The sequence below is a fragment of the Dunckerocampus dactyliophorus genome, chromosome 12 (assembly GCF_027744805.1).
Source record: "Dunckerocampus dactyliophorus isolate RoL2022-P2 chromosome 12, RoL_Ddac_1.1, whole genome shotgun sequence".
Taxonomy (NCBI): Eukaryota; Metazoa; Chordata; class Actinopteri; order Syngnathiformes; family Syngnathidae; genus Dunckerocampus; species Dunckerocampus dactyliophorus.
This window is the reverse complement of record NC_072830.1, coordinates 14,753,261-14,772,601: the sequence shown is the minus strand read 5'-3', so window position 1 is coordinate 14,772,601 and position 19,341 is coordinate 14,753,261. Positions and strand designations below refer to the sequence as shown.

The following is a 19,341-nucleotide window of genomic DNA, read 5'->3' as shown; positions in this document are numbered from 1 at the left end:
GGGAGGTTAATGAGCTGTAATCAGCTGACTGATGTCGCTGACTGATGTGACATCTGCAGAGAGAAGCTCACCCGTATCGTTTATGACTTATGAATTAAATGAAATGTTTATTAATGAAAAATAAGGTCCGTTTTACTTCTTTTTACACTTGTATGACAACAAAGAAAAACACTGCCTGTCATACTTCAACTTCTATTAATCCGTATGCGGGAAAAGGTGTGAAAACACAAAGAAATCATGAAATCTTGTGTAATGCATTGTGTGGTTGTATGCTTCTTATGGCTGCAGTTGTTGTTGTACAAGACCTGTTCTTGATGCAGCTACAGCTCTGGTTTCTGAATGCATTACAGCAATGCTGTATGTTGTTATTTCTAAACTTGAAACCCACATACTGTATGGAAATTAGATGTGCAAGATGATCCAACTTGTGTGTGCGTGAGAGAGTGGGGGTTGCATATTTCCCCTCTGAAGGTGCGATCCTTGAATGTCAAAAAATTATGTGCTGTCATTTCTGTCCCCCTCCTGTCCATTGCATTTGTTTGTGTGCCTGTACGTTGTTGGCAGGAGCCATGTCACAAGATGCCTCACAAAGATGTCAAAATAAGAGTGCTCATTCTTTCATCAAATAACAGACAGTCGGAATGGTGGCATTTCCTGCAAGATTACATGACATATTGTAATTCATTATTCCGTCTGTAATCTCTTTGCACAGCAATGGGAACCAACAGCAAAAACAAAAAAAAGCTCTCCTGTGAATACAAAACCAACCTAAGCTGCAGGTGCATTTTATTCCAGAGAGGAGAAAAGACGAGATGTGAAATTTGAACACAAGCTTCTGCCTGATATATTGGAGAGCCTGCCGCAATTAGCTTTGTTTCCTTTTCATATTTAGGGTTTTCTCCTGGATTCTTAATCATGAAAACGATGTCTGGTACACAACACAAGGCTTCAGGCCTCGTCATTAGTAATTCACTTTTACCAACACAAAAAAGAACCAAATACTGTACTTCTCTTTTTTTCCCTCCTCATAGTGCAGCCAGGTGGGAAAAATATTGCTTTGCAGTTAACTTCTAATCAAATTGCATTAGGTTTTCACAGCCGGTGCCCTTACTCTTTTTTCACAAACCATCACGGACCTAGATTAATTTCACAGCCAGAATGAGGAACAACTACTCCCCCTCCCTCCACACACACACACACACGTACATTGTGAACTCGCACAAACACACATCTTGTGACCAGACAAGCATGGTCATGCAGTGGCAGACCAAATCATTCCATCTGCAGCCCTTTCAATGACATTTTACCCAGTTCTCAAATGGAACTGTTTTACTTTAACAGGAAAGTGTCATCAGTTGTTTCATATGGGAACAGTGGCTGGAAACCATGACACCTATAGGCACGTAAGCACAGGAAGGCAGTGATTTCATGCTGGACTCCCTACGGAACTTCTAAAGGTCATACTAATTTTTACAAATCTTGGAGAAAAATATTTCTCCAAAGACAAGCAAAGCTTATTATTATTACTAATAGGCCATATTCAACCACTTATCAGCATGATTTATTAATTTATATTTTTGAAAACCGGTGATAGAGTGAAGTTGTGAAATTCTATTTCACACCCAACGATGGTGAGTACCAATTACAGTCAAACCTCGGTTTTCATACGTGCCAGTTTTTGTATGTTCGGTTTTCGTCAACAATTTTCACAAAAATTTTGCCTCGGTTTTAGTACATTGTCTCGGTTTTCGTAAAAAGCTGGGCGTGCCAGCAGTTTGATAAAGACGGTGAACACTATTGAATTCGATCTCGCCAGGATGTAGGGAAAGTCCACATTAACAATAAGTTCCACCGTGTCACGTTTCAACAAGTCAAAGTTAAGACTTTTTTAAGACCATAATGAATAAAATTCTGCGATTGGCTGGTGACCAGCCCAGGGGGTACCTCGCTTCTTGCCCGAAGTCAGCTGGGATAGGCTCCAGCATAACCCCGGGACCCTAATGACGATAAGCGGCATAGAAAATAGATGGATGGATGAATACAATTCAAGAGCCCATTTCACATCTGGGCTTCAAGTATGTTTCCATCCTTTATCCATGCATTTGATTGTTCGTTCTGAAGCTATACATTGTTGAACTTGCATTTACCCATCTTATACTCAATTTATTGAATTTTAGACATTTTAAGGCATACCCCCTGTGCCATCCACTTCTCATTAACAATTATTTTGCATTGTTTTCTGCATGTACAACTACAATTATTCTCTGTAAAATATATTTTCTGTTAATATTTTTGGGAGACTAAAACAAATTAGTTGGATTCACATTACTGTATTTCCTATGGAAAAAAATTCACCTCAGTTTTTGTACATTTCGGTTTTGGAACAACATAATAACCGAGGTACTACGGTACACAATTCCAACAAAACACCCCATTCCGCTGAAGGTGTGCTGCCTGCTGACAGACATACTGTACAACACCATCAAAAACACCTCCCTATTGCCTCCTCATTTTGGGCTTCTTCAGAAGAAGGAGCAGTTTTACTTCATTTTAGCATTATTATACAATTAACTTCTGTTTATACTTGTATGACAGTTAGGAATGTTACTTATTGACTGAATAAATGTTTTATGAGGGTGATTCCCTAATTATTTTTTATCTTGGAAGTCAACTTGGAAGTCAACCATCGTCTCGGAATGAATTATATTTGACTATGGAGGTTTTATTGTAGATAAAAAGGTGGAAACATGCCTCCGTACCACGCATTAATCCCAACTATTAGTGGTCTTTATATGGATAATAATTACTGTATAGCCATCCTGCATGCTCCAAAAAAAGTAAGAAGATATGACCAGTACGTTCAATTATTAATTAGTGCTGAATTATTAAAATGGAAATGTCTTCATTATGATTAACTTTAGACTCACATCCTATATAGCCTAATTACCATCAACCGTCTGTCAGCAGCCTGTAGGCACCCAACGGCTGTGTGATGCTTCCTCACCCGCTTGTGGGCGTGTGTGTGCGTGTGTGTGCACCAGGTGTTCTGCACATTGTTCACCACCCACACAAATCGCCTACTTTTTGGAGACAAAAGAAAGCCCCTATGACATGATCGAAAACATACACTCACCAGCCACAACATTTGGCGAAACCATATGCAAATCAAGAGTGATATCAAATAGTCTGTGTAATTTTCCAATCGGTTATTCTTGCGGTTCTTCTTGACAATAGTGTACGACTGTACTGCATCAAACTGAGAGTAGTATCTAATATTTTGACCATCTCATCAAAAATGGGCTCTATTTGCTTTTATACTGGCAGATGCAGAAATCTAAAATCACAGAAAAATGACCCACAGAGATGTACTAAAACACTAAAAAAAAAGATGTATCTGTATTCATTAGTTACTAGATATTGCTATTTGGCACAACTACAAATGTAGAAACAGTATATATTTGGTCAAATGTGTTATTTAAAAATGTTTAAGGATGGAAAGAAAGACTGCCGACAGTCAAATGATTTATGAACAAACAGAATCAACACAGGCTTATCGCTGTCATCAGCCATGGTTTTTGTTAACGTTTGATTGGAACATTGTGAGGACAGACGTCGTAAGCTTCAAATGAGATGTTAATGATATTTCTAAGCTGTCTTGAATGCAGTAAGATTGGATCATAAGATAATGTCTAAGGCCCATGGCGTGTCCTATTTTTTTCCACTGTAAATGACATTTGTAGCGCCCCCTATCAGAATACTTTGGAAGACATGCTAGCATACATGTAACACAGATACAGTCGTCCCTCGTTTATCGTGGTTAATTGGTTCCAGACTTTGATGTCAAAGTCCAAGAGATATAGATTGATGATGTTGTCAAGTCAAGTTCAAAGTCATCAAAATTGTGAGTCGAGTCTGACTCACTTTTTACTTACTTACCATTGGTGAAATTAACAAATAAATAACTCTTCCCAAACTTGTCGGAACCCAAAATGGGTTGGGGGGAAGTTTTAATTGGGTCGCCAATTGTCAATGTAAAATTCTGCAAACTTTTACACATTTTTCACACCCGATTTCGTAGTTTGTTGTGGGTTCTTCATCATTAATTCACATATGTTATATGCTGCCGCACTGTGGTCTGGTGGTTAGTATGTTGGCCACACAGTCACAGTCTGGAGATGGGGAAGACCTGGCTCCGTTGGGCATTTCTGTGTAGAGTTTGCATGTTCTCCCCGTGCAAACTACGGTTTCCTCCCACATTCCAAAAACAGGTTAGGTTATTTGGTGATTCTAAATTGTCCATTGGTATGAATGTGAGTGTGAATGATTGTTTGTCTATATGTGCCCTGCGATTGGCTGGCGACCAGTCCAGGCTGTACCCTGCCGGTCGCCCGAAGTCAGCTGGGACAGGCTCCAGCATACCCCCACGACCCTAATGAGGAGAAGCAGTATAGAAAATGGATGGATGGATGGGATGTTATGATGTATGTTGTTTTTTGTGGTAATACATGATACCGTCAAACGGTGATACTGTTTTTGTTGAAAATTTTGCCTCCGTTCTCATACACCGTCTTTGTTATCACAGACTAGGCCGTTTGCCGCATCAACAATAAGTTCCATCCTGGCGAAGAAATAAGAAATCAACTTTTTATTGGTTGTCAATGTCAATGTCAGCTGTCAATGTCAAATTCTGCAAGCTTTTACACACTTTTCACACAGGATTTGTTTGTGATTTCTTGGTTTGTTCTGGGTTCTTTGTCATCACATATGTTATATGGTGATTGCTATGGTAATACATGATACAGTCAAACCATCGTTCTGTTTTTGTCAAAAATGTTGCCTTGGTTCTCGTACACTGTCTCCGTTATCACAAACGAATACGTTTGCCGCATAAACAATAAATTCCATCCTGGCGCAGAAATAAGAAATCAAGGAAGCTAAAGTTGAGAAAGGGGTAAAGGTGTTAACGAAACAGATCACAAATGATAAAAGATGTTGTTTTTGTTGTTTTAAAATTCAGTTAGGTAGTTCAGTTCCTAGAATTATTATTTATAACATGCATTTTTTGTTCATATTTTGGGTGCCTGGAACTGATTAATAGGATTTACTTCACATACTCAGTGTGTCGCTTCTTTTTGGTGAAATTAACAAATAAACAACCTTGATACTAACTTTTACTGACGGTTCTTGCTTCCTTGCACTTATCTTGAAGATGCAGAGTGTTTTTGACATTGAATTGATGAGTGTGTGTTATCCACTTGCCAGTTTGAATGGGGCTTCGACTACTCCTAGTTAAATTTCATACTGTGGCGGTTTAGTTTCCCCCTCGCGGGTGTGTGTGTGTTGCAGATGTTTAAATGGGATAAAGAGAGAAAAAAAAGGGGGGGAATGTTTGAGATAAGTGTAAAGGGGCTGAGAGGAAGGGTAGGAGGGGAACATGATGGGGGTGGCGGTGATGGAGGTTGTAAGATGGTGGGTGGGTGGTGGAGAGCACTTGTTTGAAGGGGGTGAAGCTGGAAGGGTGAGTGTGTGAGAGTGTGAGCTAAAGGGGGGGAGAGTGGGCGTGGCTTCAACGCATTCTCTCCCCCCCCTCCCCACCACATCCCTTCCTCGCTCAGCTCTGCTCTGCTCGCCTTTCTCCACAATTACCTGTTCAACCACAACTGGCGAGCGTGACTTCGTGAGCTACGGAGAAACATCCTCCCGCCAAAAAAAACTAACCTGAACGCCTTTGAGGATCATTTCGAAGCCAACATTTTCATCTGCATCGCCCCACAACGACAACTCTTTTTTGCCACTCGAAGGATCTGCAAAGACTCGATCCACGCCACACAATGCACTTGTTGTCCGCCGGCTGCGTGGGCTCCCTCGTCCTCATCCTCACCACGCTGCTCTGCCAAGGTAAGACAAACGAACAAATATGAGTAAAATAGTGTTCGTAAGTGGCTCCCGTAGACGTGGGCTACTTCCGTGTGCTCCGCACTGGCGGCAGGTGTGGGCACGTCCCGCCTGGCGCGCGTGCAGGTGCCGTCGAAAACTTCCCTACTTTCTTAGGCATTTAAAAACGAATACATTTTTTGATCCTACCAGCATATCCTGCATTCTGCTTTAGTGTATCAGACTTAAATTGTGTTGTTTTCATTCATTCTTTGATGGATCATGTTTTCATTCTGTATCGTGAACAATTAAAAAAATCATTGCACACTCATTATTATTCAGTGTAACTGCTATATACTGTAGATAGATTTTGAATGCAGACATCATGTGACATATTCAATTTGTGGCTGCTTCAACAAAAGTGCTGGTCAGCTCCTGAATCGCCTTGCTTTTTGGGCCAATCCTTGAACTGAAATATGAATCACAGGTTCTGAGGTCGCCATTAGAAAGTCCTCTAGTTGGAAGACTCACGGGAAACACCACAAACTCAGTGATTCTTTTGAAATGGTTCATTGACTCGTTATGCAGACATAATAGATCAGGTGTTTTGATTCACAGACTTGGCTGGTGTCATTTGCGTTGGCAGTGTTTCCACCTTACAACAAGTGACTCAAGTGACCCGGCTCACTTAAGTGATTGAGTCAGAATGACCTTATGAAGCAAATATACCATCACTAGTCATCGCATGTGCTCACGCTATGACATCACCATGGTGTCTTTGTAGTTCCTCTTTTAAGTCTAGCACATCCTGTCTTTGGATTACTGGGATTATGATGTGAGGCTTGCTTTTGATATGTTCACAAAGGTCAGGCCTCCGGTGGCACAGGTTTTAATGGAGTCTGAAAGCAGTATTAACTGGAATGTGGCTACATTTGACTGGAACTTGAAATGAGTGTTCTTGGATGGCTAGTCTTTTTACACCAGTTTCCTTGCCTGCAGGCCAACAGGTAGCAGTCAGACATTAATAAAGCAAAAGCCTGCGCAGAAGCTCGTGGCGCGCACTCGGGAAAGAGGGGAGGTGAGGTTGAACTTGCTTTTTTGACCTCCGCCTCTGTCACGTCACGGTGGTTCCTGCTGTAAATGAACCCCCTCGCAGCATCTATCACTCAGGCTCAGGTAGTTAATTTGAGAGGACATGAATGAATGTTTTTTACACCACTGTGTCGTGCCACTTCATGGTGACCAGTGGAGAGTGCACTGGGTTGAGGTCAGACTTTACGGCCCCGCGTGTGTGTGTTTAGGAGTGATGGTGTAAACATGTGTGTGAGCACACAACAGATGGCCGCCGCGTCAGTCCAGCTTGAGGTTCCTTTTGAATGATCGCAACTCTCCAAAACTGAATTATTGATAGTTGTAATTCAGGGGTGTCTATTGTGCGGCCTGGGGAACATTTGTGGCTTGTTTTTTATTGGCCTGCGACCCAATGTACAAATAAAATTAAACAAAAATTGGACAAAATTAGGCAAAAATACATAATGTGAAGACAAATAGCTGAAATGTTGATACTACAGTAATAGCTGATAATTACACAAAACTTTGTTGTGACATATTTTTAACAAAAAATGTAAGACATTTTTACAAAAAATACATTTGCTTTTAACAAAAACTATTTTTTTTCTACAAAATAAGATTTTTTTCACCAAAAAATATTTTCAAACAAAAAATTATGCCGTTTTTACCAAAAAAATGTTTTTTTTTTTACTATATTAAAACAAATATGTAAAAATATCAAATACCCCTCGCATCTTTAGATTTTTTTTTAGTATGGGGCCCTGGGTGGAAAAAGTTTGGACACCCCTGTTGTAATTAAATAAAAAAAAAAAGCTTGTGTTGCTTGTGTATTGCATGTAGACAAATAAGACCCCTCCCTAGAGATTTTCTACTGAAAACCCCTCCCCCATAAAGCACCCTAAATCTCTAAGAACAAATAGTCTCGAAAGATGCATCTGTTTCTTTTCTTTTTGTTGTTCACTCCATCGGCTCCACCTTACCAGCACAGCACCCCACCCTTCACCCCCCGCTCTCTGAACGCTCGGTGTCACAGCTGGTATTACTTGTCGAGTGAGTGGGGCTCTCCCGCTGCTAATGGACTTTGCTGACTGGGGAGGGCTTGGTGGTTCAGATAGGAGGGGTGCACCCAATTTCACCTGAGATAGATGCCCTCTCCTTTCTTTCTGTCCCGTCCAGACTTGTACGCCAGGATGTTGGAGGAGCAGTTAATTGTAGGCTTCATAGCATGGGAGCCAGCCTGTGGATTTGTGTGCATGCCTCATCTTGTCTGTTCTCCCCACAAGAAAGCTGGTGAACCCCCGCAACCAACCACGCTCCCTCCCTTTTTGCTACCCCCTTACAAACCTTTGTGCGAAATTCTTATACAGTCCTGACATGTTTGCAAGGTCTTTCTACGTATATGTGTACTTCACTTTTTACCATCACGTGTACACATACTGCTGGTAAAATACAGTAGGTCGTTATGTATTTGTATGCCAGTTTGGTGCGTGTCTTCGGAATCGGATTTTTTGCTACAGGGGCTTCGGTTCGGTACAGAGGTGTACGGAAGTCTCACACGATATGCATTAAAAATGAAAGATGTAAAATCAGGGACATTGTTATGGACTACATTGGAGCCATCTTTATTTTCCACACCCATTTGCACACTAGTCGTAGGAATTTTGGCTGTTTTAAGGGAGCTGCTTCTTTTGGTTCGGCTCTCTAGAAAGAGAGCTTTTTGATTTGAATCTTTGTATGGAAACAGGCTCTCTGACGGCTCCAAAGAGTTTCTTGTTGCTTAAATTGATATCTTACCAAAATACGTGTAAAATGAATTTCTAATGTAAAAATATAATTATATCAAATGTTTATTGCAGGATCGTCCAAAGAGCAGCCCGGGGGCCATTTGTGGCACACGGCTGTTCTGTTATCGGCCTGCGGCGCATTAAAAAAAAAAAGAAGAAAACTAAAAAACCAACAACAATGAGAGTGGAAAAATCAGCAGCAATTTTACAAGAATAAAGCCAAAATATTAAGAGAAAATGTAATCTAAACAGAAAAAAGTCATAATTTCGTGGGAATCAAGTGATATTGTATGGTAGCATAAAGTTGAAATATTAAAGAAAAAAGACGTAATAAAAAAAAAAAGTCATAATGTTATGAGAAACAAAACAAAGAATGAATTTGCAGTTTGAGGAATATTAGGTTGCGGAAAAGGTTATAATGTTACAAGAATAAAGTGAAAATTTTATTGGAATAAAGTCATTATTATGTGACGTAAGTTACAAGAAGAAAGTTGAAATAGCTGGAAAATTAAAAAAAAAAACTTTATTTATGCGAATAAAGTTTAAATACAGTATTAAGAGAAAAAAGCCACATTCTAACAAGAAAAAACTCAAAGAAAAACTCAAACAATTTTATGAGAATAAATACGTAATATGAGGAAAATAACATCATGTTTGTAGTATTTCACATATATGAAAAAGCTGAGGTACATTTTTTTTCTTGGACTATATGTATAACATCTTAGCATGCAGTGTATGGCCCTCATAGGAAACATTTTGACACCCCTGGCTTATTGTTTATATGACTTCATTTATATGTTAACATGGATTGCAACAAAAAACTAATTACAGTATTAAACACAAAAACCCAGACAAATTAGGTCCAATCTGATTGTGTACTATAAATTTCCAACTATTTACAGTCAAATAACACAACCAAATCACCCTGCCTTTCGCCTGAAGTCAGCTGGGATAGGCTCCAGCATGCCCCCGCGACCCTAAAGAGGAGAAGTGGTATAGAAAATGGATGGATGGATGGATAACACAACCAAATCCAAATGAAAATGTGAAAAAAACTAGCATCCAGGTGGAGAAAAGCATTCAAAAGCAAAGTGCCTCAGCTTTTGTTTCCTGTTGCTCATTTTCCTCACCTTTCCAGCTTGCTTGTGTGCGTAACCCCTCCCTCCCGCTTCTGTTTAGTGTCGACACACACGGCGCCACACAGTTTGACCAATCACATGCGGCTAGAACAGAAAAAAAGATGAGGGAAAAAAACCCACGGCTCGGCCACTTCAAAGAACCGTCTCCCGTCCTTCACTTCAAAGAGCGACCAATCACTATTGCACACAACACTGTGCATGCGATGGGAGCTGTGCAGGGACATGCAAGACGGCCACCGCTTTAACTGCAATACATCACAAAAGAAAGGAAGTGTTCCTTGCGTCATGCATTTACTCACAAATGAAATGCAAGCGGTCATGAAAGGTGACGCATTCGCCGCAGGAGTGGAGATCCAGATATGCAGGGCACCTCACCAGTCTGGGGAGTATGGGAGTTGGGGTGAAAAGCGTGCAGCCCAGCCCAAGTGATTAGTGGTCATGATTAGTGGTAGTGCCATGGAGACACTCTTCCGTCGTTACGTAAATTCATAAACCAAGGGTGTCCAAAGTGCGGCTCAGGGTCCGTTTGCAGACCGCAGCTTGTCTTTTATGGGCCCGTGGCACATTGCAGAAATAAAACGTTTAATAGAATTTTTTACATTTTTTTTTTACTTTTCTTGTTAAAGTATATTTTTAGAATGTGCTGCAGGCCAATAAAAAAAAAAAAAAAAAAAAAAGCCACGGGCCGCAAATGCCACACTTTGGACACCCCTGCATTAACCAGTATAAACAATATCAGTCAAACACGCTAGCTTTGATAAACGTGTAGAGTTACAGTTGACTCCACTCCATGGTTACCACCTTTCAGCCTGAAATTCTTATTGTTTTTGGGCAAAATGTGATGCAAATCTGTTTTTTGCTGTGTGTCAAATTCTCCGCCAATTAGGCCAAACCTTGTAAATCAGATGCCAAATACATTTTAATTCATCTAAATAACAATGGTCCCATGTATAATATTACACCACACTATAATGGTGGATGTTTTACCTCCATTTGGTAGCCACTATTGTCTCTCAAATCCTCTTTGGGATTGTGTGCCAGTGTGAGTGGATTGCAGGTGTGAAGTGGATTGTTTCCTAGTATCGGCGTATGTGTGATGCTTGGGTTTTTTTTTGTTGTTGATGGATTCCTACTGCAGGGATGTCGGGCGGCAAGCCCAGTTGCGTGAGCGGCTCCATTAACTCGCACCGCAAACACAAAGCCAGTGAAATACAAGAATGAAACTCACTCAGTGGATATTTGCATTCATTGTATGGCTACACTTCCAGAATGCTTATGGAGGATGTGCCGGTTTATGTCAGGAAATACACAGTTGAATGATGTATCAATTCCAGGATTAAGTGTGTTGTTTGGTTATTAGCAGGATTATGTAGTGGACTGAAGTCAGTTCATTTTGCTGTCATCTATGATTTTCCCTGTTTGTTGCATTGAAAGATTTGTTTCAACATCAAAGTAGGATTAAAAAAAAATAATTTTTAGCCTTTGCAAAGGTCTGCCATACTACGAAAGCTCAACATAAGGCCTCAGTGGGAACAGAACATCTGTCTTAAAGCGGCAGCCTCCAGTGTATGCACACTTTATCACATTGCCACCGTCACTCTTTTCAAGATTGACAATGACGTTTTGTGGGCACACATGCTCCACCCCAGACAAGAGCAAAACATTCAGACAGGCTGTAAATTAAATGGAGGGGGCGGGAGACTGGTGACACTTCCCATCAGAGGGTGCAGTTTTTCCACCAGCTACAAAGCCTGCATTTAAGTATCAAGCTTATTTCACATCTCTAGCATTACTGGACAAAAAAAAGGACACTGAAAAAATGTAAACGATGAAATAATAAATGAGGTCAATGCTTAAGCTTGTCATCTCAGAAAGGGTGCGTTTGAATCTTAATGATATACAAAGTTGTGTAAGGATCCATGTAAAACTAGGATTGCTGTGATCTGTAGAGCCCTATGATTTTCGCGGAATTGGCCAATAAAAACAGAATCTACCGTTAAAACACGGAATCTCGCGGAAATTGACATCATGTGAACGAAATGCTGTCATCATGAGGAGATGGAACGTTTGTGTGGGGAACTATTTCCCTGGCGGACCACTCAATCACGGCAGAATCTCCCTGCCGCCTCCCAAACTAAACATGTCCAAACGGCTACCTGAAACACCAGCGAAAGTTGGCAAAAAAATTCCTCTTATGGAGCGTAGATGGAAGCTAGCTGCGTTAGTTTAGGTTAGCAGAACATGCTAGTGTGTGTGAGTGTGTTTACACCGTGTTGCGTTTTACCGCTTGTTAATGTGACCGAGTGTTTTAAGGTGCCCGCTGATGTCAGGCAAGTTCGGAGTGAAATAAGCAAACATTCTCATCACACATCCGGCCTTTAAAATTAGAGCGCTGTTTGCCACATCCTGTCTAATTGTGCAAAGAAAATAAGGGTGTCATAAAAAATATCTCACATCAATAACGGCGGCTACGTCTTCCTTCACCACAAGCACGGACATTAAAGTCTGTTGAGGATTTTGTGGCAATGTGTGCATAAGCAGACATCCCATTAGAAAAGTAAGCCAAGCTACATCCCTTTCTGAATGACTGACTGGGTAAAATTGTCCAACGATTTATTGCATCAATAAATAAAAGGATTTTTGCATTTAATTAACAGATATTTTATTTACTGTCACAAAAGTACACACTTAATGCTGGTAAAAGTAAGCGTAAAAGCGAAAAAACTTAATTCTAAAAAATGAAAACAGAAAAAATTAAATTTGTGAAAAAATAAAATGGAATTCAGAGGGTCCTCGATCTGAGATGCTTGCAGTACGTCAAAGCAAGCATGAGGATATTAATGTTTTGATCCTTTCTGCCACGAATAGGCATTGGGCAGCATGAGATTCTGACGGTATTATAACCTTGGGCAAGAATATCATGGTTTCGCAGTGTTATAATTACAGCTCTAAAATGTGTCTTGCTAGTCCTGCAACTCAAGTCACAACAAAATACATACTTTCTTAGTAAAAAAAAAAACGCCGCATTTGGTGACTCTCGACGTGAGTGATATGTCGACCGATAGTGGCGACAACATCTTGTTGTACCAGCGCCGTACCAGCGCCGCTCAGTGCTAACGAGGCAGCTAACGCCGGTGCTATCTGTTTTGTCAAGACAGCATACGCCTGCGATTTCAACACATCAAAGCCCAGTTCCGACTGCGAGGAATAACACAGGACGTGAAGTATTACCACTTAGGGCCTGTCCACATGGAAACATTCCTGAAATTTTTCTTTTTTTTTTTTTTTTTTTTTTTTTAGTAGGTTGGAAACAATTCAGGTCCACACTGTACTGCATGGGTAAATTGTTACAACTAGACGGGGACGGATCACCGGGTGAAAACGATGTAATACACAAGATTTCGCTTGTCTGCACAGAAACTTCAGACTTTCCCACTCTGGAAGCAAGCCGTTTCGGAAAAATACCGTTTAAGGGCACCCAGAATGCCATTTCCATGTGGATGAAAAGCTGAAATGATAAAATACTTTGCCGGTTTGACCTGAAAACCTTCCCGTGTGGATAGCCCCTTCGTGGCCGCCTCTGGACCTCCACTTTCTCTCATACCGCAGGAACTTTTCATACTGTGGTATACCTTCTATCATACCTTCTATCTAACGATCATGTCTTGTCATGATAGTTTGTCAATTTGAAGAATTACACAAAAACAACTGCATTAATTTATATAATTGTTTGCGGAACGAGGGCCAAGGAAGAGCACATGGATGTTTTTCACACTTTTGTTGGAATGATTCGACAATTGGGAAAATGTAATGCTCAGATGTTTATTTTTTTGAATATTATTTTTAAGGGGATGTTTTGAGCGCCTCTTTTGAACAATGCTGTCTGCAGGAGTTGTCATAGCTCCACTTGTCATAGCTGACATCATGTTGTCTTCTTTGTACTAATTGAGGTTGAATAAACAGTGCCGCTGCTGAGCAGACTCTGCTGGCTGCAGCCACGTAGCACACTAGCCCCAATTTATCCACACAATTGACGCAATTCCTAATGACTATTGAACGCGTATTCATGCCCATCCCTTCTTGTCAATCATTTCCTTGTTGGATATTTTCACGTCTTCATGTATTTTCCGACAGCCTTCATTCTTAATTGTTTTGTGATCACAGTCATTTGCTGGTGTTCAATACTTCAGACAAGCGACCGTCCCCGGTATGACAGCAATCAATTTTGAGGTCTTACTTTGTCACACATCACATGACACACACTCAGTACGGATGTGTGCTCCTGTGACCTTTGTTTGCGAGGTTGAAGTGGCACACTTTTTTTTTTTCCAATTCAGGGACCCCCTCCCACCCCCTCGCACTGAACAGGTGGACGGGTGTTTGTTTTAGGAGCCGTGTCGGGGCCACGAGTGTCTCTTTATGATTCCTGTTTTGTGTGTGCAGTTGTTGGAAGCAAAGCGTTCTGTTGCCATCACTCACAATAAGCGACTCGGCTGGCTCAGGTTTCAACCTTTGTTTATTATTTGATTACGACTGCACCGGCAGCAGTAAAGCCATTTGGGGCATCATTTTTGTTTATTTTTCTTAAAGAAATCTGCTCCATGGGCTGGATGTGGGCTGCAATGTCAGTGCAAGAAGATGTATGAGTAACATTGTCTTGAGAAAATGAAAGTAAATGTTCCAAGGGAATGATTCAATGTGAAAAGGGGCACTTTTGTTCGCCCGCGACAGTTTTACACTCAGGATTATCAGCAACGCAGCAGCAAGTGAATCTTAATTACACTTTGGTGATTGGCTCGACCTGCTTTTAAAGCAGGGCTGCTGGATATATTCACTTTTTTTCTTTTTAATCCTCGCTGAAATAGCCTCTTCAGGCATCCAATTTTGCTTTAATTTGCCAGCCAGGTGAAGATGGGCTGCTTTAACTTGGCACCTGCTTCACTTGGTGAGCTTTTCATACTTGTATGTTTATAGTTGAACTGTGAGCATGTATCCATCGTTTAGGCAAGGGAACATTTGGTAACTTGTTTTGAAATAGGTGCCACGAAAAACCAGTAGACAATTGGCTGGTGACCCGTACAGGGTGTACCCTGCCTCTCACCCAAAAGTCAGCTGGGATAGGCTCCAGCATTCCCCCGCGACCTTAGTGAGGACAAGCGGTATAGAAAATGAATGAATGAAATGAATAAAAGGCAGTAGAACCATGTGATATTTTTTTCCACCCACAAAGTGAAGAAAGTAGGGGTGTCCCAATCCAATATTGACATCAAATAACAGCCAAAAAACAGTATTGATTATAACAGCCTGCATCTAAAATCTCCAATATTGGCACTCCGATACAAGCAGTCCATTCCAGCCCTTCTATTCAGCATGCAGAGCCCACGTGATCACAACAACAGCGTGTGCTGGCGTGTCTAGCAAGGAGTAGGAGTGATTGTTGTTTGTTTGTTAAAGTCCGAAAAAGACACAGCTGAGTACAGGGGCACAGAAGTTTAATACAGCCAGTCTGGATGGATGGAACTTACTGGAAATGCAGACTTCCCGTGGATCCTGCCGAGATCAAATTCAATAGTGTGTCTCCCCTTCTTTATCAAAGTGCTGGCACTCACAACTTTTTTTGGCGGGTTATTGAGCAGTCGCACAACAGTGAGTCAGCAACACTTTGGGTGCTTTTGTTTGGGGACTCGATTTCGCTGAACAATACAATACAGGGCAAACAGACAAGTTTGTGCAATACTGTACGAAACCTGAGACAGTGTACAAAAATTGTTGGAAGATTTTTTGACTAAAAATGGGGTGTACAAAAACTGGGGTTTGACTGTAATTGAAAAGTTAGAATTAAATATAGTATAACAAAAGTATATTTTTCATATTTTTCAATGAATGCCTGCTGAGGGGTTAGCGTCATTGTCAGTCTCCTGTATTGTATTGTTTTACCAAACGGAGTAAGATTACAGCGCTCTTGCTATTCTTCTTATTTTGGCCACAGGCCATTCTCTCAGTTGTGCAAAATAATGGTTTATTTGTTATCTAAGGGGAGGGACTAGAGTTTCATTGTTTCAGACATAAAGGAAGCCTTAACAACAGCAGAGAGTTCCCTCTGCCCTGCAGTAGCTCTGCGTTCTTTATGCAGGAACTCCCCCATTGACATGCATGAAGGTAGACCTGGCTTTTGGTTAAGGACCAAGAAATTGGGCTGTCCTTTTTTAAGGGACAAAAAAGTGAGGTTGGCTCCGTCTTTTGTCATTGCGGCAGCCCCCGAGCTTTCACTGGATTCCTGCGGACTCCTGCCGACTGTATTGTGAAGGCGCCCCTTTTTAACCAAATGAGTGTATGATAGCGACTTCTAGCTCCCACTCCTGTCTTTGTCATTAATATGGAACAGCACACACCCCTCTGAGAGGGCACACAGTCACTGCTGCCTGTCTCTGCACTTCATGTGCAACCTGACTGGAGTTTGGGGGGGGTGGGGGCATCATTCCCCCATTTGAAAAGCTGGCGGCCACACCCATCTTTTAGCCAGATCTTTGTTCAAATTCTCCATTAGAGTCATTGCTCCGCTTTTAATGAATTCTTTAAGAGGGCTCCATTAGCTGCAATGAGAATTGTGCCACCTCAGAGAATGTCTGCGCTCAAAATGGCCTTTGTTTTTTAAATGGCACTTAATAAACGCCTCTTTCTCATTAGAATGTATCATAGATTTAGAAAGGTAAGGCAGTGGCACCACATGGGGGTTGTCGGCAGCAGGGGGCTCCTTTTGACTCATAAAAGGAGGTCAGTGGTGAATCTGTTATATTTATGCATGCACGCCCATAAAGCCATTCATTCTTCCTATTTATTAGAGTCGAATGGGATCTCTATTGTGTCGTTCCTTTATTTGGAGTTTGTCAAGGTTGACGGAAGTCAGTAGAGTTGACACGGCTTTTGTGTTAAAAGTGAACCTTTCACTTAAAGGGACTGTATGCAACTCACTCCAAATTACATTTTGTGACACCACCACCACCACCAACTAGCATGTTTGGTGGTTTGAAAGTTGTTTGAACTTGTTTGAACAAATGTCCAAATTGTTCAAAATTCCAAATTCAAATGCATGATCATCGATGGAAATTTTAGTTCCGCCTGAATAAAATAGCTGGCTTTCATGGCTTTTAGTATTCACCTACATATCCGTAGCACATACACACACACACACTAAAGCAGTCTCAGAAAGGCGACCAACAATTTTAATTCATGCTAGTATTATGATAATCGGTTCCAGACCCGACCGTGATAGTGAATTTCAGTGACTAAGTAGGATTCCTTATTTAAAAATCGAATAGTTTAACAGTTTCAGCATATTAAACCTGTTTACCTTCTAAATACGTTTTTTTTTATCATTATTAAAGCACTCTAGACATGACAACACCACATAGTCACTTTTACACTCCTATACTCAATATAATAGATGTAATAATAGAAAATAAGACATAATAGACTAACATTGGTTAGCATTGGGAGAGTTCCTTGTTATTGTTTTTCCACTTTTTTCCAGTACTTCTTGTGGTCGCTATTCTCTTATCAATGTAACATATTGTAACATAACTGACACCTAGTGAGAAGTGTAGAATACTACATCTCACAACGTGTCTGCGATTTCTGAATGCTTTATACAGTAATCCCTCGTTTATTGGGGTTAACCGACCATGATAAGTGAATTTGCTCAAAGAAGGTTTCCTCAAGCTCAGAGCACGTTCAAATGTTGGCGCCCTTTAGAGCCCAATCTAAAAATATGATATAGATCTGCCTCATTCATAGGAGTAATGATGATAGTCACCCAACCAAAACACTAAGCAGATATCGGTGCCTCGTTTCGGTGTGGTTGTTCTTCACCTCAAAAGATGCAGACGGCCACAAGTGCTTGAAGGTGGTATTGTGCATGTAACGTCTCGTGAGTAATTTAATTGTATGAAATGAATACACAACTCTGGCATGTAGGATTAACCAGCAAACGCCGGTAGTGTAAAATCTTGTGAAATAGACAAAATGTGTATGGTACTGTTCGGGCACTGTTTCAAAAGTACCAATCTGGCATTGGTATTGGATACGTAAACAATAGCCAGTCCGACTCATTCATTTCTCATCCAGATGGGTGTTCTAGGATTGATTATTTTTTTCCCCACTCCTGATGCTCTGCTTCCTGTGCTTGCACAGTCTTGTGGTAGCTGTTGACCTCGCATTCAGCCGTTTTGAAGGCTGCGTCTTTGTCCAGCACCCGACGTTCACCACCCTCCCTCCATTGATGGCCCCAAGCCATCTTCAATGACGTGCCGCTGTGGATGAACTTGTAGGAGACAGCAAAGCTCATTCATGGAGATTCTTTCACAGGGGGAACATATTTCACTGGCGTGGAATTAAAAGCATGCCCATTCAGTTAGTGCCTAAGTGAGAAACAAGATGAAAAGATTTAAAAACAGTCCAAATTTAAAGCATCATCAACCAAGCAATGTTCACAGGAATACCCTTGGACATTGTAACCGTCTAAAAAATTAGTTTTTTTTATACGTGGAAGACTTGTTGAGAATTGCACAGTGGCCTTCATTATTTTTCATTCTCAGAAACCACAATAAATCTGCAGATGCTAGGTGAATAACTGGTGAAGTAGCACACAAACAATGAAATAATATAACCTCTAGGATACATATACACATGCACAGTATGGTATTATTGTAGGCCACCACAATAACTACCATTAGACATCTTCTGTGTTCATGTTTTCCAATAACTACACAAGTGGATGTGGATGTGCACTGTCTAGTGGGAAAGTTGGTAAATTATAGGGTACTATACATACGTTGGTCTAAAATGCAATAAGCAGATAAAATGTCGGCCCATATTTTAAGTATCATCTGTAATTGACTATAATTTGTGTGTATTCACCAACGTTTTTCCTTGTGAGAGCTACTTTTACAAAATGAAAATGGCCAAGAGCTACTCATTTTTGTAACATTTATTTTCAGCGCTTATTTTAAACCCAAACAAAGCGAATATGCTTGTTTTACCAGAACATTAACAAAATGCTGGTGTCCACAACTCACATTTTGTATTTCAGAATGCATTTCTTTCTACTGTTCTTTCATTATTAACTGAAAACCTGAATGAAAAGCAGACTTGCGGGCACCTCATGTGGTCGTGGGGGGCTACCTGGTGCCCGCAGGCACCACGTTGGTGACCCCTGATGTAAAGTGTAAAGTTGAGCAACAAGGAATGAGTGGAATAATCAGACCCTCGAGGACAGAGGTGTCCTAAGTACGGCCCGGGGGCCGTTTGCAACCTTTGCCTTGTTTTTTTTTTGTAGTCACGGCACTTTGTAGTCACGGCACTTTGCACTTTGTAAAATCCACGTGGCCCCCCACATTCTTTAATTTTTCAGTATTGGACACTGCTGGTCTAGGATTTTGTGATCCCAGGCAGTCATCGGTCCAGGCAGAATTCAC

General features: G+C 40.9%; 1 protein-coding gene across 2 annotated transcripts in view; it reads left to right on the top strand.

Annotated features, from left to right (window-relative positions):
- The first annotated feature begins 5,525 nt into the window (after nt 1-5,525).
- The window catches only part of LOC129191045 (CD166 antigen homolog), a 74,785-nt gene continuing 60,969 nt past the window's right edge, over nt 5,526-19,341 (top strand). The window contains exon 1 of one of the 2 annotated variants that reach the window (XM_054794001.1): nt 5,526-5,898. In XM_054794001.1, the coding sequence (XP_054649976.1) occupies nt 5,832-5,898 (67 nt within the window). In that variant the 5' untranslated portion in view covers nt 5,526-5,831. The remainder of the gene's footprint in view (nt 5,899-19,341) is intronic. The other variant, XM_054794000.1, reaches the window with a different exon arrangement.